This window comes from Salmo salar, chromosome ssa15 (genome assembly GCF_905237065.1).
Source record: "Salmo salar chromosome ssa15, Ssal_v3.1, whole genome shotgun sequence".
Lineage (NCBI taxonomy): Eukaryota > Metazoa > Chordata > Actinopteri > Salmoniformes > Salmonidae > Salmo > Salmo salar.
Genome location: NC_059456.1, coordinates 91,789,637 through 91,809,595, shown reverse-complemented (window position 1 = coordinate 91,809,595; position 19,959 = coordinate 91,789,637). Strand labels below are relative to the sequence as shown.

Genomic DNA, 19,959 nt, shown 5'->3' with positions numbered 1-19,959 from the left:
TGACATGTTTTCACACAGTCAAAAAGGAATCATCTGTGCATGATATGACATAGTGACAAATGTATGTTAAAAGGTGCTCTGGCCAGAGGGGGGCCAGCTCTCAGGAAACACACGACACAGACAGCAGCGACAGTGTGTGTGTGAAAGCAGAGCAACAGGGCGACAGGGACAGAGAGGTTCTTACTTTGCCCTCCACTCCCACGCCACAGTCGGCTTCCTGGATCATGCTGACATCGTTTCCTCCGTCCCCTAAGAGAAAACAAACAGACATCGGTGGAAGTGTCAGGAGGAACACGTCTGTTAATGTGACTCACAGCAGAGAGGGCTTTGTGTGTGTATGTGTGTGTATGTTCGTGTGTCTGTCTGTGTCTGCTTGCCTGTTTGTGTGTGCGTGCGACTCCCTCAATCATTACCATAAGAAAATACTATGATGCAAACTGTTTATCAAGTTTATATCATGAAAACAATACCATCCAATATCTTAAAATGTACAGGTCAGTAACCCTGCAGTTAACTGTAATTGGAGAGTTTTAGTGAGCTGAATTGAGAGTAGGCTATTTGTTAACTCTGTAACTCTGTATACTGTAATGTCCCAATAGATTAAGGCTTGGGGCTGACACTGAGCAGACTCACCTACAGCACAGGTGAGTTTGCCAGTGCGCTCCTGCAGCAGGCGGACTATCTGGGCCTTCTGGGTCGGAGCACAGCGACAACACACCACGGCAGGACACTGACACGCCAGCTCCATAAACTCATACTCATAGAACTTCAGACACACCTGCAGGAGAAGCAGAGTATGACAGACGAGGGTTGAACAACCACCTTGGCCAACGACCAACTGTGGTTTATGTCTGGATCTTTATCATTGATATAGACTCCTTCCTTAACTTCTGTTACATTTATCTAGGCAGTTGTCAATTGAGACTCAAAACAATGCAGCAGTGTGAATGGATAAGACTCAACACCGGCTGACGTTTCTCAAGTGTCTCAGTTAGACTTTAACCAATGCTAGACTGACTATTACCAATACCACAGCTACCACCAAAGGCCTCTTCAGTAACAGTGCTTTGGTTTGGTTTACACAGATAAGGTAAAGTATTCAGAGTGAGGACGGTGCTCAGCTTACCTCCAGTGAGTCCCCTGATATGACCAGAGCACAGTCGTGTTTCCTCCTGAAAGCGTTGAGCTCCAGATGGGCCTCTCCTCGCGTCGTCACCTAGGACCACAGACAGTACATGGCTTACCATCATGTCAGAGACACACAGATAGCCATCTAACCCACAGCAGCAGGAGTAGCTGCTCTCCTGACTGCAACTGTCAACCACACTCTAGATTAGCATCAGGGTGAACTGATCAACTGCCAAATGTTGAACATATGTAAGGTAGGAAACCATAAGGACGACCAGGACATGAACCCACTAATACATGGATGATTTTGTGGATTTATATAGACTACTATTTCTAATGAAATATGGAGGTTGATTGTGTGGACATTACAATAGGGAAAATTGTCTAACCTAAGGTCCATATTATGAAGAAAACATCCCATAGTTTCTGCAACTGTGTCAAACTTATATGTGGACTCGGAATTCCAAAAATGTGGAACTGGAAATGACAACAAGACATCAATCTGTCAACCAATGTTATGCACTGGTATGTCTATATTACTCTCCTATTGCGTGTTCATACGTCAAGTCGTCAACCCAGTGCCATTTGTGTCGAACCAGGAAGCCAATAGCAGATGCCTTGGCTATTGGACCACTCAACAGTCACAGCCCCTGCCTGCCCTCCTCTGCTGGGAGAAGCTAAGGGATTGTTTTCATGCTGTGCCAGCCATTGTTATCCTCTTCCAGTAACAACTGTTGTACGCAAGTCCTAACCTTCCTACGGCAGGCAAGCTTTTCTGCAGCTGGACGAAGGCCAAAAGGGAAGTCAACAGACTATCAAAGCAATTGTGCTGTTTGAGAGCTAAGCCTGCAAAACAAATTAGAAAGTTAGGTTCTCTGTCTGTGTTCCCTCAGGAAGTGGTTCAGCTGGTACTCACAGGCCTGTTTCCAGACCTGGGGTCAAATAGCATTTAAAATCATTCAAATATATGTACTATAAGTGTTTGTTTTAGACTGCCTGTAGTGCTAGTCAAACACAGCTTAAGTATTTGAAACAATATCAAATAGTATTTGAACCCAGGTCTGGAAGGCTCTGGTCTGGTTGACACTGGCTTGAATGCATATTCTTGTGAGAGGTGATTTATTGTCGGGCCAGCCAAATAGCCAGCGAATCCAGGCTGGGCTGGGCTGGGTTACATGGCTGGGGGACTACATAAGCACAGCTATGGGCCTTCACCACACAGAGGATGGATGTCCGCATGAGGTCAGTGTAGACGACAGGAAACTGTGGATGATCCGATGAACTAGGAATGACCCCTTATGCTAAAGCTATTTATTCCAATTCACAATAAACATTATATTGAAAGTGCAGTGGTTGAACAGAAAAATGCCCTCTACTGCTTCTCCACTCACCGAATTAAAGATGTGGATTTCCTGGTTGCGCGTCACCAGATGAGCGTTCTTAGCCGTGCACGTGGCTGTTTCCAATTTATCTCCAGTTAACATCCACACCTACACAGGTAAAACAGTTTTAAAATTACTTTTCTGTGTGATTAACACATTTTACATTTCTTATCCACATTCAAACAATGACACAACACATAACAGTTTCAGAGGGCATAAAGCCCAGGCATAAATAAAGTGTATTGAAAAAAAGTATGAAAATGTATGCACTCTGGATAAGAGCGTCTGCTAAATGACTAAAACGTCAATGTAAAATGTATTGAAGTGAATTGTTGCTGAGGCCGTCTACCCCCCTGCCCCGGTGACCCCTGACCTTGATGCCTGCATTACGTAGGATCTCCAGGGTAGGCCGTACGTCAGCCTGCAGTTGGTCCTCCACCCCTGTCAAACACAGCAGCTCCATCTCCATCTCCAGGCTCTCGATCACCGTGGCAACCTTCAGAGACCGGTCGTGCACACTCAGCTTGGCCTGGACATATCGGGCCTGTGGAGAAAGTAACGAGAGAAATGTGGTGAATATATTTGGATTGTAAGACATTATCTGAATATAGCATATTGGAGTTTAGCTAGTTTGATTTATTAACTGTCAAACATACAAAATCGTCAAATGTAACATGTTTTGGATGAGAAGGATTTAGAAGGAGCAAGTAAATGTCCAGCAGTCTCCAGCTCAGAGGAGATCGTTTTTTGCTCTATCTGAGTGACTCACTCAGGAACACAAGATCTGTGTGTGAGTCACCACCGCCCACCAGCCAGCTCTCACAATTATACACTCAGGCAATGGGCCTGGTGGGGCTGCAGGGGAGACACTGCCCATCTGCCAGCCCTCCCACCCTGCATTGAAAATGGGAGTGTGTGTGTGTGTGTGTGTGTGTGTGTGTGTGTGTGTGTGTGTGTGTGTGTGTGTGTGTGTGTGAGAGAGAGAGGGATATCCGAGTATCAAACAACACACTTGACATCTTAAGAACAATGGTGCGTATCTGTGGAAACTATTTTGTTTTTGTATTTGTTGTTGTTGGCAGGTAGGCTACCTAGCAGATATAAAAGACTTGAGAGAACATGACAACTCCAAGACAACACCTGGAAAGAGTGTATTTTGTGTAGGACGATAAACAAATTAGTGCTATATTGTCATCCAACACAAATGTACATTTCTTTAATCTCATAAGGAGTGGCACTAATAATAATAATATACTGGTAAAGTAAAAACAACACATGCAGAGGGAGGTGCAGCAACTAGTAAATTCATGTTATTGTAAGAATATTACCACACCTGGTTTCACATGTCATACCCAGACGCTGATCAAAAGGAATTTCCCTTCTATTTATGACACTATGTGGATGTGCTCAAACCAAGATGAATACCCTAAGCTACAGCCTCACTAATGAGTTTGCCAAATGGCTATGACACACTGAAATGTCAAGGTCGCTAACGGTGGGCTTGGTTACTCAGGACAGTCAATTCCTTCTCCATCTAAACATCCTCCTCCTTCTGTTGGCTTGGGTTACTGCACAGTCCCATACTCTATGGAACAATGTGACGACAGTTACATTGAAGCTCGACCAAAGACAGAGAGGGCATGCTACTAACCTCAAAGTCTTGGTACTGTTCCTCTGTTAGAGACTTTTTGGAAACAACCAAGACCCTCAGGCCTTCCCTGGCCATATTTCCACACTGGAAGAAAGAGCAAAAGTAATACCAAAACATTAATATCAGAATGTTCAAACATACACAAGGATTGAACCTTCCCAAGAAAGGGAAAATTGACAGCAACACCCTAAAGATGACCGCAACACGCTATAATCAATTCATGGTGGTCGTTTATTAAAACTAAAATGACGTGTTTTAATAGAGGAAACCAAAAATACCTCTTCTTCCAGCCAATCATTATACTGGACGATGCCTGCCATCACTACGTCTGCACCCTTCATGTAGAAGGACATTTCTCCCGTAGACTCATCCTGTAAAACAGACCATTCACTGGCATTACCTTAATTCAATGCTTGACAAACAAAATTGAAGAAAAACATTCACATCAATCAATAAGGTGGACTCAGGGGTTTCCCCTCCTACTCTCAGCACCTGTGTAGAGATGCACATAAAGGATTAGTTTATTATTGTTGGTTGGTTGCTTAGAAAGGGAAACTTATTTTAGTGTTAAAATGTTCACAAGGGGTCTCAAACATGTTTGAAAATATTTTCTTGAGGAAGCCAAGTTTAATCCCAACCTTCCTGAAGTAGAGTTATACCAGGTCTATCCAAGCCAACAACAATAGTTAGTCATGCAGACAGCACAGAGACTTAGTCATCGGAGTTCATAGCAGGGTAAAGTCTGTCTTAGATCAGCCTATGTCTTGATAGATAAATGGATCAATGCCCAGGATCAAAAGCCATAAAATGAATCTTAAAAAAGAGCAATTGGTCCCAAACAGTTGGCCCTACTGATATCAGCTATACAATGGATCTTTCAAAAGAGTAGTTACATCAAAACACAGACAGTTGGCCGGCAATCTAGCAAAATACAAATGATCTTCCACAATACATTAGATCAGCTGAGGAAAGCATACACCTCTGGCAACTGTAAAGGGATGACTCAAATTAGAATTTTCAAATCAAATTCATATCCTAGTCAGCAGCACTCACTCGAACTATGATTCCCATTCGCTTGCTCTCGTAGGTGAAAGGGAATATCTGCAGGATGGTGAAGTTCAGGATCTGTCCAGTAGGGGTCCTCAGCTGCATGGAGTTCTGGTCCCGTCCGACCAGGGTCAGACCCACACTCTCTGTCCACTGCACCAGCGAAACCTAGCAACAGTTTGGTGAATGGGTGGTTATAAAAATACATCAATTTGATGAGGTAAAAGGAGAATGGACCATTTTAGCATGATGATAATCTTGGTTAACCAAGAACTAAAGTATTGCGTAATTGGTCAGATAGTCAATGAAGTTCTGGGTCCGTAGTGTTAAGAGAAGAGATAGAATGAGCGGATCCAGAATGAAGAGCTCCAACCCCTCTCTTTGCAATTTACAGGCAAGTCTTTGGGCCAAATGTCCCCTCTCCTTCCAAAATTCGAAAGATGCTAACACCTGCAAAATCATGATTTGTCTAAATAACCAGTGACGAAAAACCCAAGCACTGGAACTAATGCTGCCGATCTCACACATCCCGTTTTATCATGACAGATCTACAGTACCATTTATGTTTACGTAGTCTTTTCACGAGAGATTAACATGATGTACCTTTTCACAGGACAAATGAAAGAACAGGAAATATAAATCTGAGAAGCACATCAAAGAGCACAGCTCTATTTCAGCTCAAATCAATAATAAAAGCATTTTCTGCACTCAGAGTATTGATTGACAAACTAGAAAGACAATTTTAAAAGACAATGCCACATGTTCTTTCTGGTCTCTTTTGAAGGGCACATGAGGATAATGCCAAACAGACGACATTTGGAATGATTGAAATAATCACTTTTTTTGGGGGGGGGTCAGAAGTTATTTTTCCCAATAACTTCCAGACCACCAGCACAAGATCAAAAACACAATTCATCCCTCATGCCTACACTGACCGGTCTCTAATTTCAATCTCAGATGGACAGGAAGAGGCATCAATTGGACCCTAAACACTTCCAAAGTCCGGTCCCAAACCAAGCCTCTTCCAGCTAACAAACAATACTTATTTTATGCTAATATTTGGCCTGAGGCTATGCTTGGCTAATGGTAGTCTTGAGCTGAACTCCATAATGATCAACAAAGCTCTGACTACCTTGTGTGTTGGTCATACAAGTTGGGGAGAATGAGGTGTTTGACTTAGTCATGGTAACATTAGTAAGGCTACATTCACTATGGAGATGTGCAGTGAATCGGCCTCCAACCCAACAACACCACCTAGTCATGGGAATGTCTAGGATTTAATTGAGCTGGATCTGCTACTGGCAAATGTCTGGAGTCAAAACCACAGCTTGGCAGAAGCTAAAATTCTTCTTGGTCCTGCTTGGAAGTAGAACCCTCAGGAAATACTTTATACTCTGCCTTTTTTTATAGGAACACACTTCTCTTGAGTCGATATCACAATCAATATATTAGACATAATACATATGATATACTAAATAAGCAGATGTAAAAGCACAAGTTTTGGAATAATATCTCCACACAACAACCAGGACTATTCATTTTGATTTCAGAAAGAAACGGGTTATTTCTGCCAAACATGTACAGGTAACTGCCAAATAAAGAAAACACTTGAGTAAATGAGGGATACAAAGTATATTCAAAACAGGTGCTGCCACACAGGTGTGGAATTAACATCCCATCATGCTTAGAGTCATGTATAAAAATACTGGGCAGGCCCAGTTTCCCATTATTTTGTCTACCATGGCTAGAAGAAGAAATCTCAGTGACTTTGAAAGAGGGGTGATTGTTGGGGCACGTTTGGCAGGAGCTTCAGTGACAAAGATTGCTCAACTTGCTGATGTTTCACGATATGCCATAACCGTCTCAGTCTCCAGATCTCAACCCAATTGAACACTTATGGCTGATTCTTCATGAGACAAGTGTTTTCCACCACTATTAACAAAACACCAAATTATGGAATGTCTTGTTGAAGAATGGCGTTTCATACCTCCAATAGTGTTCCAGACACTTGTAGAATCTATGCCAAAGTGCATTGAAGCTGTTCTGGTGGCTCTAACGCCCTATCAAGACACTCAGTTGGTATTTCCTTTATTTTGGCAGTTACCTGTATCACATCCAACAAAGCAAGTTAGATAAATGGCTTAAGATTGGACTGCTATAAACCATGCATGCAACTGCCACTGCCATTGTGACCACTACCACCGTGCAGCCAACAGTCAACACCATATCTATATATAGACTTCCTGAGAAGCCATAGGAAAGCAAACTGAATTTGAGCCAAGATCATATCAAGCTGATACAATATACCTATTTTAACAACTGCAAAAACATTCAATCGAGAAAGGAAATAGCATCACATTGACTTATATTGTAACCTGTGAGAAATCTTGGAACAGGACAGGAGTTTCAAGACTCATAAACATATTTGCAAGAAAAAAATAAATAAATGCTTGTATTGCATGAAGTTGAGCATACAATAAGCCACAGCTCACCATAAAACAAAAGTTGTGGGCCATATCAAAGTATTTAATACTAACGTAGGAGATTCAAAGAGGGAATAGGTTAGCTGAAATACAATAGACTGGGGAGCACATTAAGGAAATGTGTATTTACACTACGGGAAATGGATCAAGCTGAATTCCTCCTCAGCCTTCTTCCTGGACTTCAAATGATTCATAGCGATCAATGACATAGCTAGGTACACGTGTTATTTGTCTCCTCAAGGTTTCCTTCAAAGGCAGCATGCAGCAGGTAGTCCACTGCAACAACCGCTAAGGGTTCAATCTTCAAAATCACTTGAAGTGACCCTCTCCATCATTTAACTTGGACTCTATTATTCTACTGTCGCAATACCTACTGTAATGGGCCTAGTGACAATTCCATTTAACCTTCCTGAGGGTGTTGAGTAAACAACTCACATTTTCCTCAGGCAATTTTTGTATATGTTGGTCTACTGTATCTTTAACAAAAAACAATATTATAACCTCGCAGAGCAAATGTCAACTGTTAATTAATGACTTGTATAAAACACTAACAACCCCTGGTTGCTATATTTTTGGACAGCTATGTCTAGTAGTTAGGGTGAGCTGTTGTGTACCTCGTCTGGGCTGGCGGCCTGGTAAACCCTACAGGTGTCCTCATAATGCTGCTCTGCCTCAGCCTGGTCCGTCACTCCGTTGGCCTCGTACGCGGGCGTCACACAGTGCACCAGGGCGATGGCCTTCACCGCCTCATGCACACGGCTGCTGATGGTCTTACGAACCTTAGTGGCCGCCGGAACTCTGGATGCTGGGAGGTCATGAGAGGGCTGTGGGGAGGAAGGTGCAGAAAAGAAAAGTTAGCCGACTGAGTTGGAGCATCTGTCTACCTGCAAGGTTTTCAATAATTAGTAGAGCGTTTTTTAATAATAAACTTTTTTTCTCTCAGCCATTGATTGACAAACAGTCATCACATAAATAAATGAATTGTGGGGAATATATACTATATATACAGTACATGTACCTGTGAGCTGCCTTATTCAGTAACTATGGCAACAAAGTATATGGAATATATGCGTTTTGTAATGTTAAAACATAACACTTCTCTGAACTTACTCAGTTCTAAAATGACTACTAACCAAGTCATTTAACTAATCCTACCCTACTCATTCATACCATCCACAGAAAGTAAACACAACCAGGTGTGTAACAAAATAAGAAATATGAACAATTAGCTTTAGCATCTTGCTGCTGCTATTTTTAGGCTGGGGGTTGTGTTTCCACAGGGGTTAATGGTGGAGTCATTAAACTAGGGCAGGTCAGTGCTAGTGGGCTCTGGGGCTAGTGGCTAATCCGGTTTCCTTCTCCACTAACCTCTGGTGTCAAAGGGACAAAGAATGTCATTAGGGGTCAGGAAGCATTCAGCCAAACAATAATCACATAGCTGATATGCTGTCCAAAAGATATGCCCTAAAGACAAGGGTTGTTATTGGTTTTCACACAGAATTATTTTGAGTTTCCAAGCATTGACTGTCTCACCAATTAGTAATACATTCGTTGCCCACAGCCCATATGGACTGATGCAGAGCCACAGTTCTACATAGAGAGTTTGGCCATTGTCGTTTCTGTCAATGACGCTCTATGTGCGCCACAACTATTTCAATATGGCTCGGTGGTGATGGTTATTGTTTACCTGTGTGTAGGCACTGAACACGTGGCTCTGCACCTCGTCCATGGAGTCCATTCCATAGGCCACCGTTCCAAGATGGAGGCGACGGAACACCATCTCATTCTGGGTAAGAGTCCCTGCATCAAACACACAACCACAATTCATACTATTTGTAACATTTCTACTGATCGTGGGGTTATATGCACTGGTGTCAGAAGTGTTGGAAGCGAGATGGTAGTGTTGGTGTTAAAATTATTATCATAATTTAAACATAGTGATTTTTAAACAGTCTATAGTACAGTCACACTATGATCTACAAGTCAAGTATCTTTCCATGCAGTCAGTGTCCTGACTGTCCTCACACTTTAAAAGCCCCTCTCTGTAGCTAGTATTTCAGGATGACCTGAGAAGCCCCTACAGCCCCTACATTAGACTGACCTTTGACCCCTAGGCCCCATCGCCCTGATCATGGACAGGCTTGCCCTAGCACTATCACAATGAACATAACCTTAGCAAATCTTCAACACTATCAACTCTCATACGACAGACTGACATGTTGGGGCAATGTCCTCTTCTGACTACTAAAGCAAGATACATACATTTGGCATTGTCTTATATTGTAGCACTAGCCACTACTCGTCCTGTGCACTACAACATTTAGCAGTTTTATGCAAACCTTATACTTTACTGTCATGTTTCATTACCATAGTTACATCTTATGTGAATTGACTAAGCTGACAGTTTATGGAGGCACTCTCACCTCTTAAGCTCAATACAGAGTCCACAGCCACACAGCCGTGATAGTCTGGCGGTCAATAATTACATATTTATGTCTATAAACGACAAAAGTAGCAGACCTGTTTTGTCAGTGAGCAGGTAGGAGATGCGTCCCAGTTGTTCAGGTATAGTGCTGGCCCTGACCACTGTACCAGGGATCTTAGAGTCTCTTCTGATCATCCAGCTGAACACCATCTTACCCATGTCCAGGTTCACACGCAAGCTGGACACAAAGTTCACATTTTATTCATTTAATAAAATGTGGATATTAATGGGTTTAGCTTGTCCATCAAACATGCACATACGGATATGTAGAAACAATTAAGCAAGGATAGATTTTATGTAAATGTAGGCCTCAACTGAAAATACCAACTTTTGGTCTTAAACATGCTGTTAAATGTTGTTAAATATGGATTTCTTAATTGCTAATTTAAATTAAATAGAAAGTGTGTTAAACTCCTACCTGATGGGGACAATGTTGGAGAAAAGCAGCAGGAAGCGGAAGATCTGCAGATACCAACGGCCGGCAAAGTGTTGGAGGGCCACCATGACCAGAGACACCACCACCAAAGCCCCAAACAGGATCTTGGTTAAACAGTTCACTTCCAGGTCAAATAGGCCAACCTACAAGAGATGATTAATGAGAATGACATCAGGCAGTACACGTCAAAACACTCTAAACACAATATTATGGAACAACTGTTGAAATTATATGATTATTTGAGTATTGGTAGCGGTTTATTTTACAATACATAAAAAAAGAAAATACCCTGGTCAATTTAAGACCTTGAAAAACAGTAACAACACAGTAATAAACTATTAATTACCATGGAAACAGTACCGTAAAATAAAGTGCTACCAGAATATTTGCATGACTTTATGTACTAAAGGAAAGCGTCATGGCAGGGTGTTTAACATTAATATACCTTGTGCCTTGGGTCTGAGGTGTTCATCACACTCCGGAGTTCCTTGCCTGTGTAAATAACTACTCCTACCACAGTGCCTACAGAGACAGAACATTCAAGTAACGGACTGAAACTTTTAAACTGACAAGTCTCGAATCATAAACCATACCATATAATAAAGCATGTAGAAGACTTCCCTTGATGTGAATGCATGTTTTGAAATGTATAACGACAGTAGTACATGAGAGTTAGCCAATTTGCCAAATGATTACCATATGCTATATACAGTACGTTAGACTCTGAAATCTCTATGTAGTGTTTTTTCCCTTTAGGGAAACGTTGGCTCTTATGGTTAACTACCCCTGAACTAGTTTTAAATGACCAAATGTCTGATTACGCCGGTGTGTGTGTGTGTGTGTGTGTGTGTGTGTGTGTGTGTGTGTGTGTGTGTGTGTGTGTAGGAGGACAAATCATCAGCACATCGAGCGTGGAGGGAGTAATGCCTCATCACGGCTCTAGGGATGGAGGGAGGGAGAGAGGGATGGAGGAAGGGCTGGTACTGGTTCCTTCCATGTTATTAGCTGCTTCAGTGGAGAGAGAGAGAAAGAGCAAACCACTGGGGGAGTTGGTATTTACCAGAGGCGATGACAGTGCTGGCCCAAAGGGTATTCTCAATACTGAGACTCTCATTGACTGGAGGGTCTCCATCCTCCTAAAGCACAGCACAGAGGACACAAAACACAGACAGAGTATGGAACATTACTCCATGAAAACAAAAAGTCTTTCATCAAAGTTCACTATATATGGTGGCAATTATCTTTATGCAAGTCTTAAACAAGAAAAGTAAAATATAATTGTCCAGGCACTAACACTCACCCTGGTGAACGTGCCAATAAAGTTGTGGATGTCAATGTTTGGTTCCTCCGCATACACATAGGATCTGATCTGGAGAATATCCTGGAGGAGCAATCACAACATGGTCGCTTATCAATAAGCGATAACAATTCCAAGAACAGACCCCAAAAACATGAGATGTGGCATTACTTTACTAAATCTTTCTGCAGTCAGTGCAGTGCCAACATCGTGTCCTACTAAAAGATAGATCAGCCATCTGGTCTGGTGACTCACAGCAGCAGTGGGCAGTCTCTGAGTACAGGCCACTGGGTGGCGTAGTTTCCAGTCTGTCTCTCCGTCCAGTTGGTCAGTACGCAGGAAGCAGGAGCCTAGAACAGGGCAGAAGTGAGGAAAGTAACTGATCCAGAATGGAGTCACAGACACCTCTAGGGGGAACCGTTGTGTAGGCTTTAGAGATTACAGAAGCATTCAGAGTTATAGGGCCTCCATGGTACAAATAACTACATTCTGTCCATCTAAAAAACTAAATGTGTTACCCTATGAAAATAATGATAATTTAAAAACTTGTCAATTTTGTCACATGCGTCAGCTTCTAGCATTCTTTTATTTGGTGCATCCCTCAATCTTTCAACATAAACATATCTTACCAAATTACTTACTGCAAAATAGTGCTTAAATACGAATGGTGCCCAACTGCACATTACTCTGGGGATCAACAAGAAAGTGAAGAGGTATCCATGCCAACCCAACCCTCATCCCCCCACAGCCTCCAGTAACCCCAGTTCCTCCTGGTCTGCATCATCCTGCCTGCCTGTCTATAGCTGAGAACACTGGGCCTAGCTAGCCTCTTCATAATTGACCTAATGGCCTCCATGTGTCAGAGAGATAACCAACTTACCACTCTTTCCAGTAAAATAAACATGTTGTTTTTCCTCCCCCCACAGGAAAGCACAACCACAACCAAGCATGCTTCATCTAGTTTGTGTTACTCCAAATCAAGATTATAAAAGTGTAAGGTTGTCGTACTCCAAATTTTTTATCGCACATTTCCGATGGAGCCTAACAGCTGCTAGTTATCGAGGGGGTGGTGGTGTACTTGTTTAGAAAACAACAAACCTGTTGGAGATGGCATTGTTTTGCATGGGAGCAATTCATTCTGTTTCTGTCACCACTCTTTCAAATCTCATCCAATTCCACATTTGTTTATTCAGATCAGGCTCAGTCTTTGTACCTTGGTTCCCCCGTTTTCTATGTTCTTTCTATTCTACACTTTGCCTGTCTTGGTGATTTTCCTTAGGAACTAACTTGCAATTTAAAAGACAAAAATGGTCAGGGGAAATGAATGGACCATGCTTCTTCTGTCTTCTACCACAACCCGTCCCCCCCAACCACCACTTTGAACGATAGCCTACTGGACCCAATTACAATTTAGACATTGTTACACTTCCTGTCCTGGCTCTAGGCTAATCCCTTCACCTCACCACCCTTTTTAAACATGCCATTACCCTAACTATCCTGTTTTGGAGATTTGAATGAATGACCAGCAGATGTTTACCATTTCTTTCAGAGGTCCTTAAGAAGATCATGTCAGCAGGAACTCGCTGGTTCTACAAAGAAAAGACAGAAATAAAGAAAAACACGACTTCAACTTGCATCCTGTTCTTCTAACCCCCCCCTCTATAACTGTAGACGTTCAGACTTTTGCTTTAATGTGCTACATTACCTGCATTCAGCTAGTCACAATAATAATCCCTGCAGCAAATCATCCAGCCTTACCCTGAATAGGAGCCTGACCAGGCTTTACACTCTGTTTGACCCAGACTCCACTGTGACTGAGTCCTGGTCAGAGTAATTGGAAGATGAATTCTCAACACTATTTAAGTTGACAGATTTCAAAACATTGAGTTGGACATTGATTATTTTAAGTGGTCGATGGGTTTAATAAAGATTCACTGTGTCACTTCAGATCCATGGGGTGGTACACATATTGAACGTTATTTTTTTTAAATGTTTTAACAAATTTCAAAATCAGAAGATCATAACAATTCAGAGTTCGATTTACTTTCAATGTCTCCTCAGTCATGGATAAAAAATATCAACAGTATAAAGAGAACAACATGTGTGACCTATCCTTCAAAGACTCCCAGAATCCACTCTTTCTACAGTACCCAGTAAAAAATACTGTTAGGAGTTGGAATGTCTATTAGAATTACTTAAGATACTTTTAACAACATAGTGGCGGCAGGTAGCCTAGCGGTTAGAGCATTGGGCCAATAACCGAAAGGTCGCTAACTCGAATCCCCAAGCTACAAGGTGAAAAATCTTTTGAAGTGCCCTTGAGCAAGGCACTTAACCCTAATTGCTCCAAGGTCCCTGTTGATAATGGCTGACCCTGGCCATGACCCCACTCTCAGGGGGAGTTGGAATATGCAACAAATATTTCAATTTCACACGTGTATAATACATACTTGTACATGTGTGAAATAGGACAAATATAACCTAACAAATTATAATTTATTATAATGTTACCAATGTTGATGCCATTTGTGACGCTAATTTGAATGACACAATTGATTGCCTTGTTTTAACTTTCCCACATGGATATGCCAACTTAATGGCGTTTTAAGTTAACTATCTGGTAAGAATGCATTGGTATTTTCTGGGTGGTCTATATCCAACTAATCTCGGCTAACCCAGAACTTTAATCTTGCGTAATTGGTCAGATGCTCGATTAAGTTCTGGGTCCATACGTGTTAAGAGATAGAAAACAACGAGCAGAACCGGAATGAAGAGCTCCACCCTCTCTCTTTGCAAGTTACGGGCAAGTCTTTGGGCCAAATGTCCCCTCTCCTTCCAAAATTCGAAAGATGCTAACACCTGCAAAATCGTGATTTGTCCAAATAACCAGTGATGAAAAACCCAAGCACTGGAACTAAGGCTGCTGATCTCACACATCCCGTTTTATCATGACAGATCTCCAGTACCATTTATGTAGCCTGTCCACGAGAGATTAATATCCTACAAGTGTTGCCTTCAATTTTTTTTCAATGTCATCAATAATCCAAATGTCAAATGTTTGGTTTTCTGATCCAATTAAGTTCATTTAAAGTTTGTGTCAGTTACGTCTGCATTGAGCTTGACAGACTCAAGCTCAGAAACATTGATCACAAGATTACAAAATCTTTAACTCCTTTCACCTCAAGTCACCAGTCTAGCAGATTAACAGACCAATCATTATTTGTCATATTTGGCAACTTTGCTATCCTGGTATGTAGTATGCCTAATTCATTGATGCAGTCAAGGCGAAATCTACAAAGTGATTCAAACCTTTTCCACGATTATAAGGTCTCCAACTTGAATGCCACTACTTTTCACCTTCACAGTGCCTGAAATAAAAACAAACGTAAAATGCATATTCAATAAGTGTTTTCAGATTGCAGAATGTTGAGTTGACAAAATTCAGTGTGAAAATCATAATGGTATTGTGGTTAGATCAGAAATTAAGAATGAATGTTGTTTTATGGACATTCCATGCCTCTTAGGAGGGGAAGAATAGAGTAAAACAACCCAAACAAGTAAAAATCTAAAACATCCATGTAAACATTCACATGGCTCACACAGGTTTTTTTATGGAAGTGCGACATCCTGGTACCATTAACATCATTCAAAGACACTGTTAAAGCCCTAGGCTTCATTCTCCCTACTTCTCTTCTCATGGTCCATACATACAGAAACACTATTCAGCTCACGGTTTACGCCAAACTGTCTCCTCCAGGTTACCTTGCAAATGTAGACAACTGTTGTTATAGATTTCCTTCCACTAAATGTGGAGGGAAAGTAATTTTCCATGTAGGCCTTCAGATCTGAAAGAATGTTTGGAGGGTTGGGGGAGTTCTCTCATTCCATTTGGTATGAACAGGCAAAATTGTTTGGAGTGGGTCACTCACCCTTGACCTTTGCTGTGACCTCAGGCTTTTGCATATGTAATACATTAATATTGCTATGCATTTAGGTTTATTGGGCTTGAAAACCCATTCTGTTTCACTTAGTTTTATTATCTGAGTTTAGTCTACTTCATTCACAAATCTGCTAACACAAACTAAACTTTCCCAATAAGCTTCAGAAATAATTGGTCAAAAGTCAAAATACTGAGGAGAAAGAAACTACTTTAAAATGATGAATCATACATTCCTACAGGATGACACACAAATCCTTGGTGGACAACTGACATCAAAACATAAACTAACAGCATGATGTTTTGCTCTTGATAAAGTAGCTACTTTCTCAAAGCAAAACAATCTACAGGCATTTAATGCCATTATCTCTCTCACCCTGTGCAACAAGACAAGCCACTGGGGCCACTATCATGGAAGCAACCATTTATTGTGTTTATTGATAAAACAAGGTGCCAGTTCAAAGGGGAAAAGTGATGGAAACCGCAAGAGGTCTCCAGGTTTTTATTGCTAGTAGCACTTTATTCCAAGCCCTCTTATGTGTACACTTGTACATCCCTGCTTTGAATTAGCCATCACTCCCCTCCCACCCAGGACCCACTCCCCTCCCACCCAGGACCCACTCCCCTCCCCTCCCCCCCAGGACCCACTCCCCTCCCACCCAGGACCCACTCCCCTCCCACCCAGGACCCACTCCCCTGTCAGCTTAAACAGGACCGGACCAAGCTCATACAGTTAACTGGACTGGAGACCAGGGTTGGGGTTAATTCCACAAATTCAATTCAATTCCCTCTCCCAGGAAATTCCATTTCATTCAAATTCCAGGTCAGTCTTTGCATTCAGAGATAATTCAATTCCTCTCAATTTCAATGTTAGGTAAATTCCAATAATTAAATTCCCAATTCAATATTAATCGCCAACAATTCCAATTAGAATGAAATTCCCTCCGGCTTTCAAGCTGATCATGTCACTGTTCAGACTGCCTCACTATACAGGAAATATAGAAATACACGTTAAAATAAATCTTGCAATCAACTTTTGATTCTAAATGCGTTAATTCCATTCACTGGGAAATCCAATTCAAGTCAATTCCAAAGATTAAATGTGTTTACAATTCCAATTCAAACAGTCCAAACAGTCTAAACCCAATACAATTTCAATTCCATAACATGAAGATTGTTGAAATTCGAATTCAAGAATTTAACTGGGATTTCAAATTAAATTTGAATAGACCCCAACTCTATTGGAGACACCCACTATTCAGGTACTTATATTATACTGAATAGACGCATCAGAAAACTACTGTAGGTCATTTTGGAGTGTTTACTTTGGATCTGTTTATAAGCATATTTATGTTGTTGTTTATTTCTTCTTATTGGGTACCAACTGCAAACAAACCCTTACCTCTTATTGACAGCTTGCTATATATCTGTGAATTCACTTCTTTGTCTCGACAATAACATCTGATCTCTTCAACTGCTTCTCTCATGATGGTAATAATCAAAACAATTCCCTGAAATACAAAAATATAAGACAAACCTTCTAAATGTGTAAAATTACAAATTATAACAAGTATCTTGTTTTTAGAAAGTGATTGGTGGATCATGTGAATACTTGATGCTACATTACTTTGACAAAATGCAAAATGCAAAATACACTGCTTACCAAAGGAACCCAGTAGGTGTACAGAGCACCTAGCCTGAGATCATTGACAAACTGAGAACAGGCCAGGAGCAGAAAGTACAAGTTGAAGAAGTACTTGAACTGATTAAACAGCACCTGAGAAAACAAAACAGAACAATATGATTTCACATAAATCAGCCAACCACAAATATATATATACGTACATTAGGGGCATTGTAATATATGCACGTGACAAGACATTGATCACTTAGAGTTCAGTTGAGACAAAAATAAGCTTATAGTTTCAGACATATCCACACACAAACACACATTCTAATATACAGTACCATTCAAAGGTTTGGACACACCTACTCATTCAAGGGTTTTTATTTATTTTTACTATTTTCTACATAATTCTATATTTGAGATTCTTCAAAGTAGCCAACCTTTGCCTTGATGACAGCTTTGCACACTCTTGGTATTCTCTCAAACAGCTTCATGAGGAATGCTTTTCCAACAGTCTTGAAGGAGTTCCCACATATGCTGAGCACTTGTTGGCTGCACTCTGCGGTCCAACTCATCCAAAACCATCTCAATTGGGTTGAGGTCGGGTGATTGTGGAGGCCAGGTCATCTGATGCCAGCTCTGTTACTTGAACTCTGTGAAGCATTTATGTGGGCTGCAATCTGAGTTGCAGTTAACTATATTGAACTTATCCTCTGCAGCAGAGGTAACTCTGGGTCTTCCTTTCCTGTGGCGGTCCTCAAGAGAGCCAGTTTCATCATAGTGCAAGATGGTTTTTGCGACTGCACTTGAAGAATCTCTCAAAGTCCTTGACATTTTCTGCATTGACTGACCATCATGTCTTAAAGTAATGATGGACTGTCGTGTCTCTTTGCTTATTTCAGATGTTCTTGCCATAATATGGACTTGGTCTTTTACCAAATAGGGCTATCTTCTGTATACCACCCCTACCTTGTCACAACACAACTGATTGGCTCACACGCATTAAGAAGGAAAGAAATTCCACAACTTTTAACAAGGCACACCTGTTAATGTAAATGCATTCCAGGTGACTACCTCATGAAGCTGGTTGAGAGAATGCCAAGAATGTGCAAAATTGTCATCAAGACAATTAGTGGCTACTTTGAAGAATTTGTTTAACACTTTTTTTGGTTACTTCATGATTCCATATGTCTTATTTCATAGTTTTGATGTCTTCACTATTATTCTACAATGTAGAAAATAGTAAAAATAAAGAAAAACCGGGAATGAGTAGGTGTGTCCAAACATTTCACTGGTACCGTATACATGATATATCTCAACACAGACGGACATCAACTTTTTCAGTGCCACCCACAGTCAAGTATAGATTTAACAGTCACACATAGCTGAATTTCATTACCACCAATGTGCAAGATTACTACAAAGGGAAAGTTTGTGTTCTCTCATTGCTACTGTGAGTCATTTCCTCAACTACTGACAGGTGACAGTGAACACTGACACAACAAGAATAATGTGTTGATTTGAGAATGTGTGAATTTGCAATGCAAAAAAGGACTGGTCTTCTTGTTTTTCCTACTTTTAATGCATGACTTAATATCCAAAAAAGGCACAATGTTTAAGACTAGATAATGTCTGAAATCCAAATTCATATTAAAATTAGGCTCAGAAAATCAGAAAGTAAAAAAAAAAATCCTTACTATTCTTGCCATGGTTTAGCTTTAATTAGAGACTCAACAACTACAGTAGAGGCACACTAGTCTATACGGCACAGGCTAACATGAGTACTCATTTGATTAGAATCAGTGTCCACTAACTAACGATTCGAATCTATGGGGTCAGCTCTACTGCTCACTCTCCACTTTGCCACTAAACCAATAACTCCACTTTGCCACTAAACTAATTCTGTCTTGTTGTGTTGTGAATGAGGAGCAGATGACGATTGTTTGGTTGGCCCGGAGTACCTGTCACTCACCCCTGGGAGGAAGGTGAAGAAGTTGTACTTCTGGTTGTTAATGAAGTTCCGGGGGTACCTCTGCTCCCTCTTCTCTGGGTGGCCCAGCCACACCGTCCGCGGCCGGAAGTCCCCCATGCCGCAGCACCTCGACCACGGGCAGCACCTGAGGAACACCAGTGTAGTTCATCATTAGGGCTGGTTTCCTGGATGCAGGTTAAGCTCACTCCTAGACCTGTACATCACAAAGAGTCTCAGGGTAGTGCAGATATTGGATCAGTTTTGCATTTTTAATCATAATGAGTATATGGACACGGGGGGACAGATCAACACTCCTACTCTGAGATGCTTTTGAACACTGGCCCTAGACTAAAAAGAATGGTCAATGAAGAAATTCCAATACAATGGTATTTAGTCCATGACTAGGCCTAATCTGTGTCCGGGAAACTGGCCCTTTTAGAGTTTTCCTCTCACTGAAATGCCACCACAATAATATGGAAATACTACAGTTGAAGTCAGAAGTTTACATACACCT

The 19,959-nt window shown here is 41.2% G+C and overlaps 1 protein-coding gene across 1 annotated transcript in view; it reads right to left on the bottom strand.

The window, feature by feature from the left end:
* LOC106572629 (probable phospholipid-transporting ATPase IIA) overlaps positions 1–19,959 on the bottom strand; it is a 39,995-nt gene that overhangs the window by 13,340 nt on the left and 6,696 nt on the right. The window contains exons 2-22 of the mRNA XM_045696284.1: positions 19,446–19,590; positions 17,510–17,623; positions 17,249–17,357; positions 15,219–15,277; positions 13,447–13,498; positions 12,165–12,259; positions 11,913–11,993; positions 11,673–11,748; positions 11,058–11,134; positions 10,595–10,755; positions 10,212–10,354; positions 9,379–9,491; positions 8,306–8,515; positions 5,215–5,376; positions 4,440–4,532; positions 4,162–4,245; positions 2,884–3,054; positions 2,520–2,618; positions 1,127–1,216; positions 634–778; positions 185–249 (exon numbers count right to left, since the gene is read on the bottom strand). Coding sequence (XP_045552240.1) covers positions 185–249; positions 634–778; positions 1,127–1,216; positions 2,520–2,618; positions 2,884–3,054; positions 4,162–4,245; positions 4,440–4,532; positions 5,215–5,376; positions 8,306–8,515; positions 9,379–9,491; positions 10,212–10,354; positions 10,595–10,755; positions 11,058–11,134; positions 11,673–11,748; positions 11,913–11,993; positions 12,165–12,259; positions 13,447–13,498; positions 15,219–15,277; positions 17,249–17,357; positions 17,510–17,623; positions 19,446–19,590 — 2,344 coding nt within the window. The remainder of the gene's footprint in view (positions 1–184; positions 250–633; positions 779–1,126; positions 1,217–2,519; positions 2,619–2,883; positions 3,055–4,161; positions 4,246–4,439; positions 4,533–5,214; positions 5,377–8,305; positions 8,516–9,378; positions 9,492–10,211; positions 10,355–10,594; positions 10,756–11,057; positions 11,135–11,672; positions 11,749–11,912; positions 11,994–12,164; positions 12,260–13,446; positions 13,499–15,218; positions 15,278–17,248; positions 17,358–17,509; positions 17,624–19,445; positions 19,591–19,959) is intronic.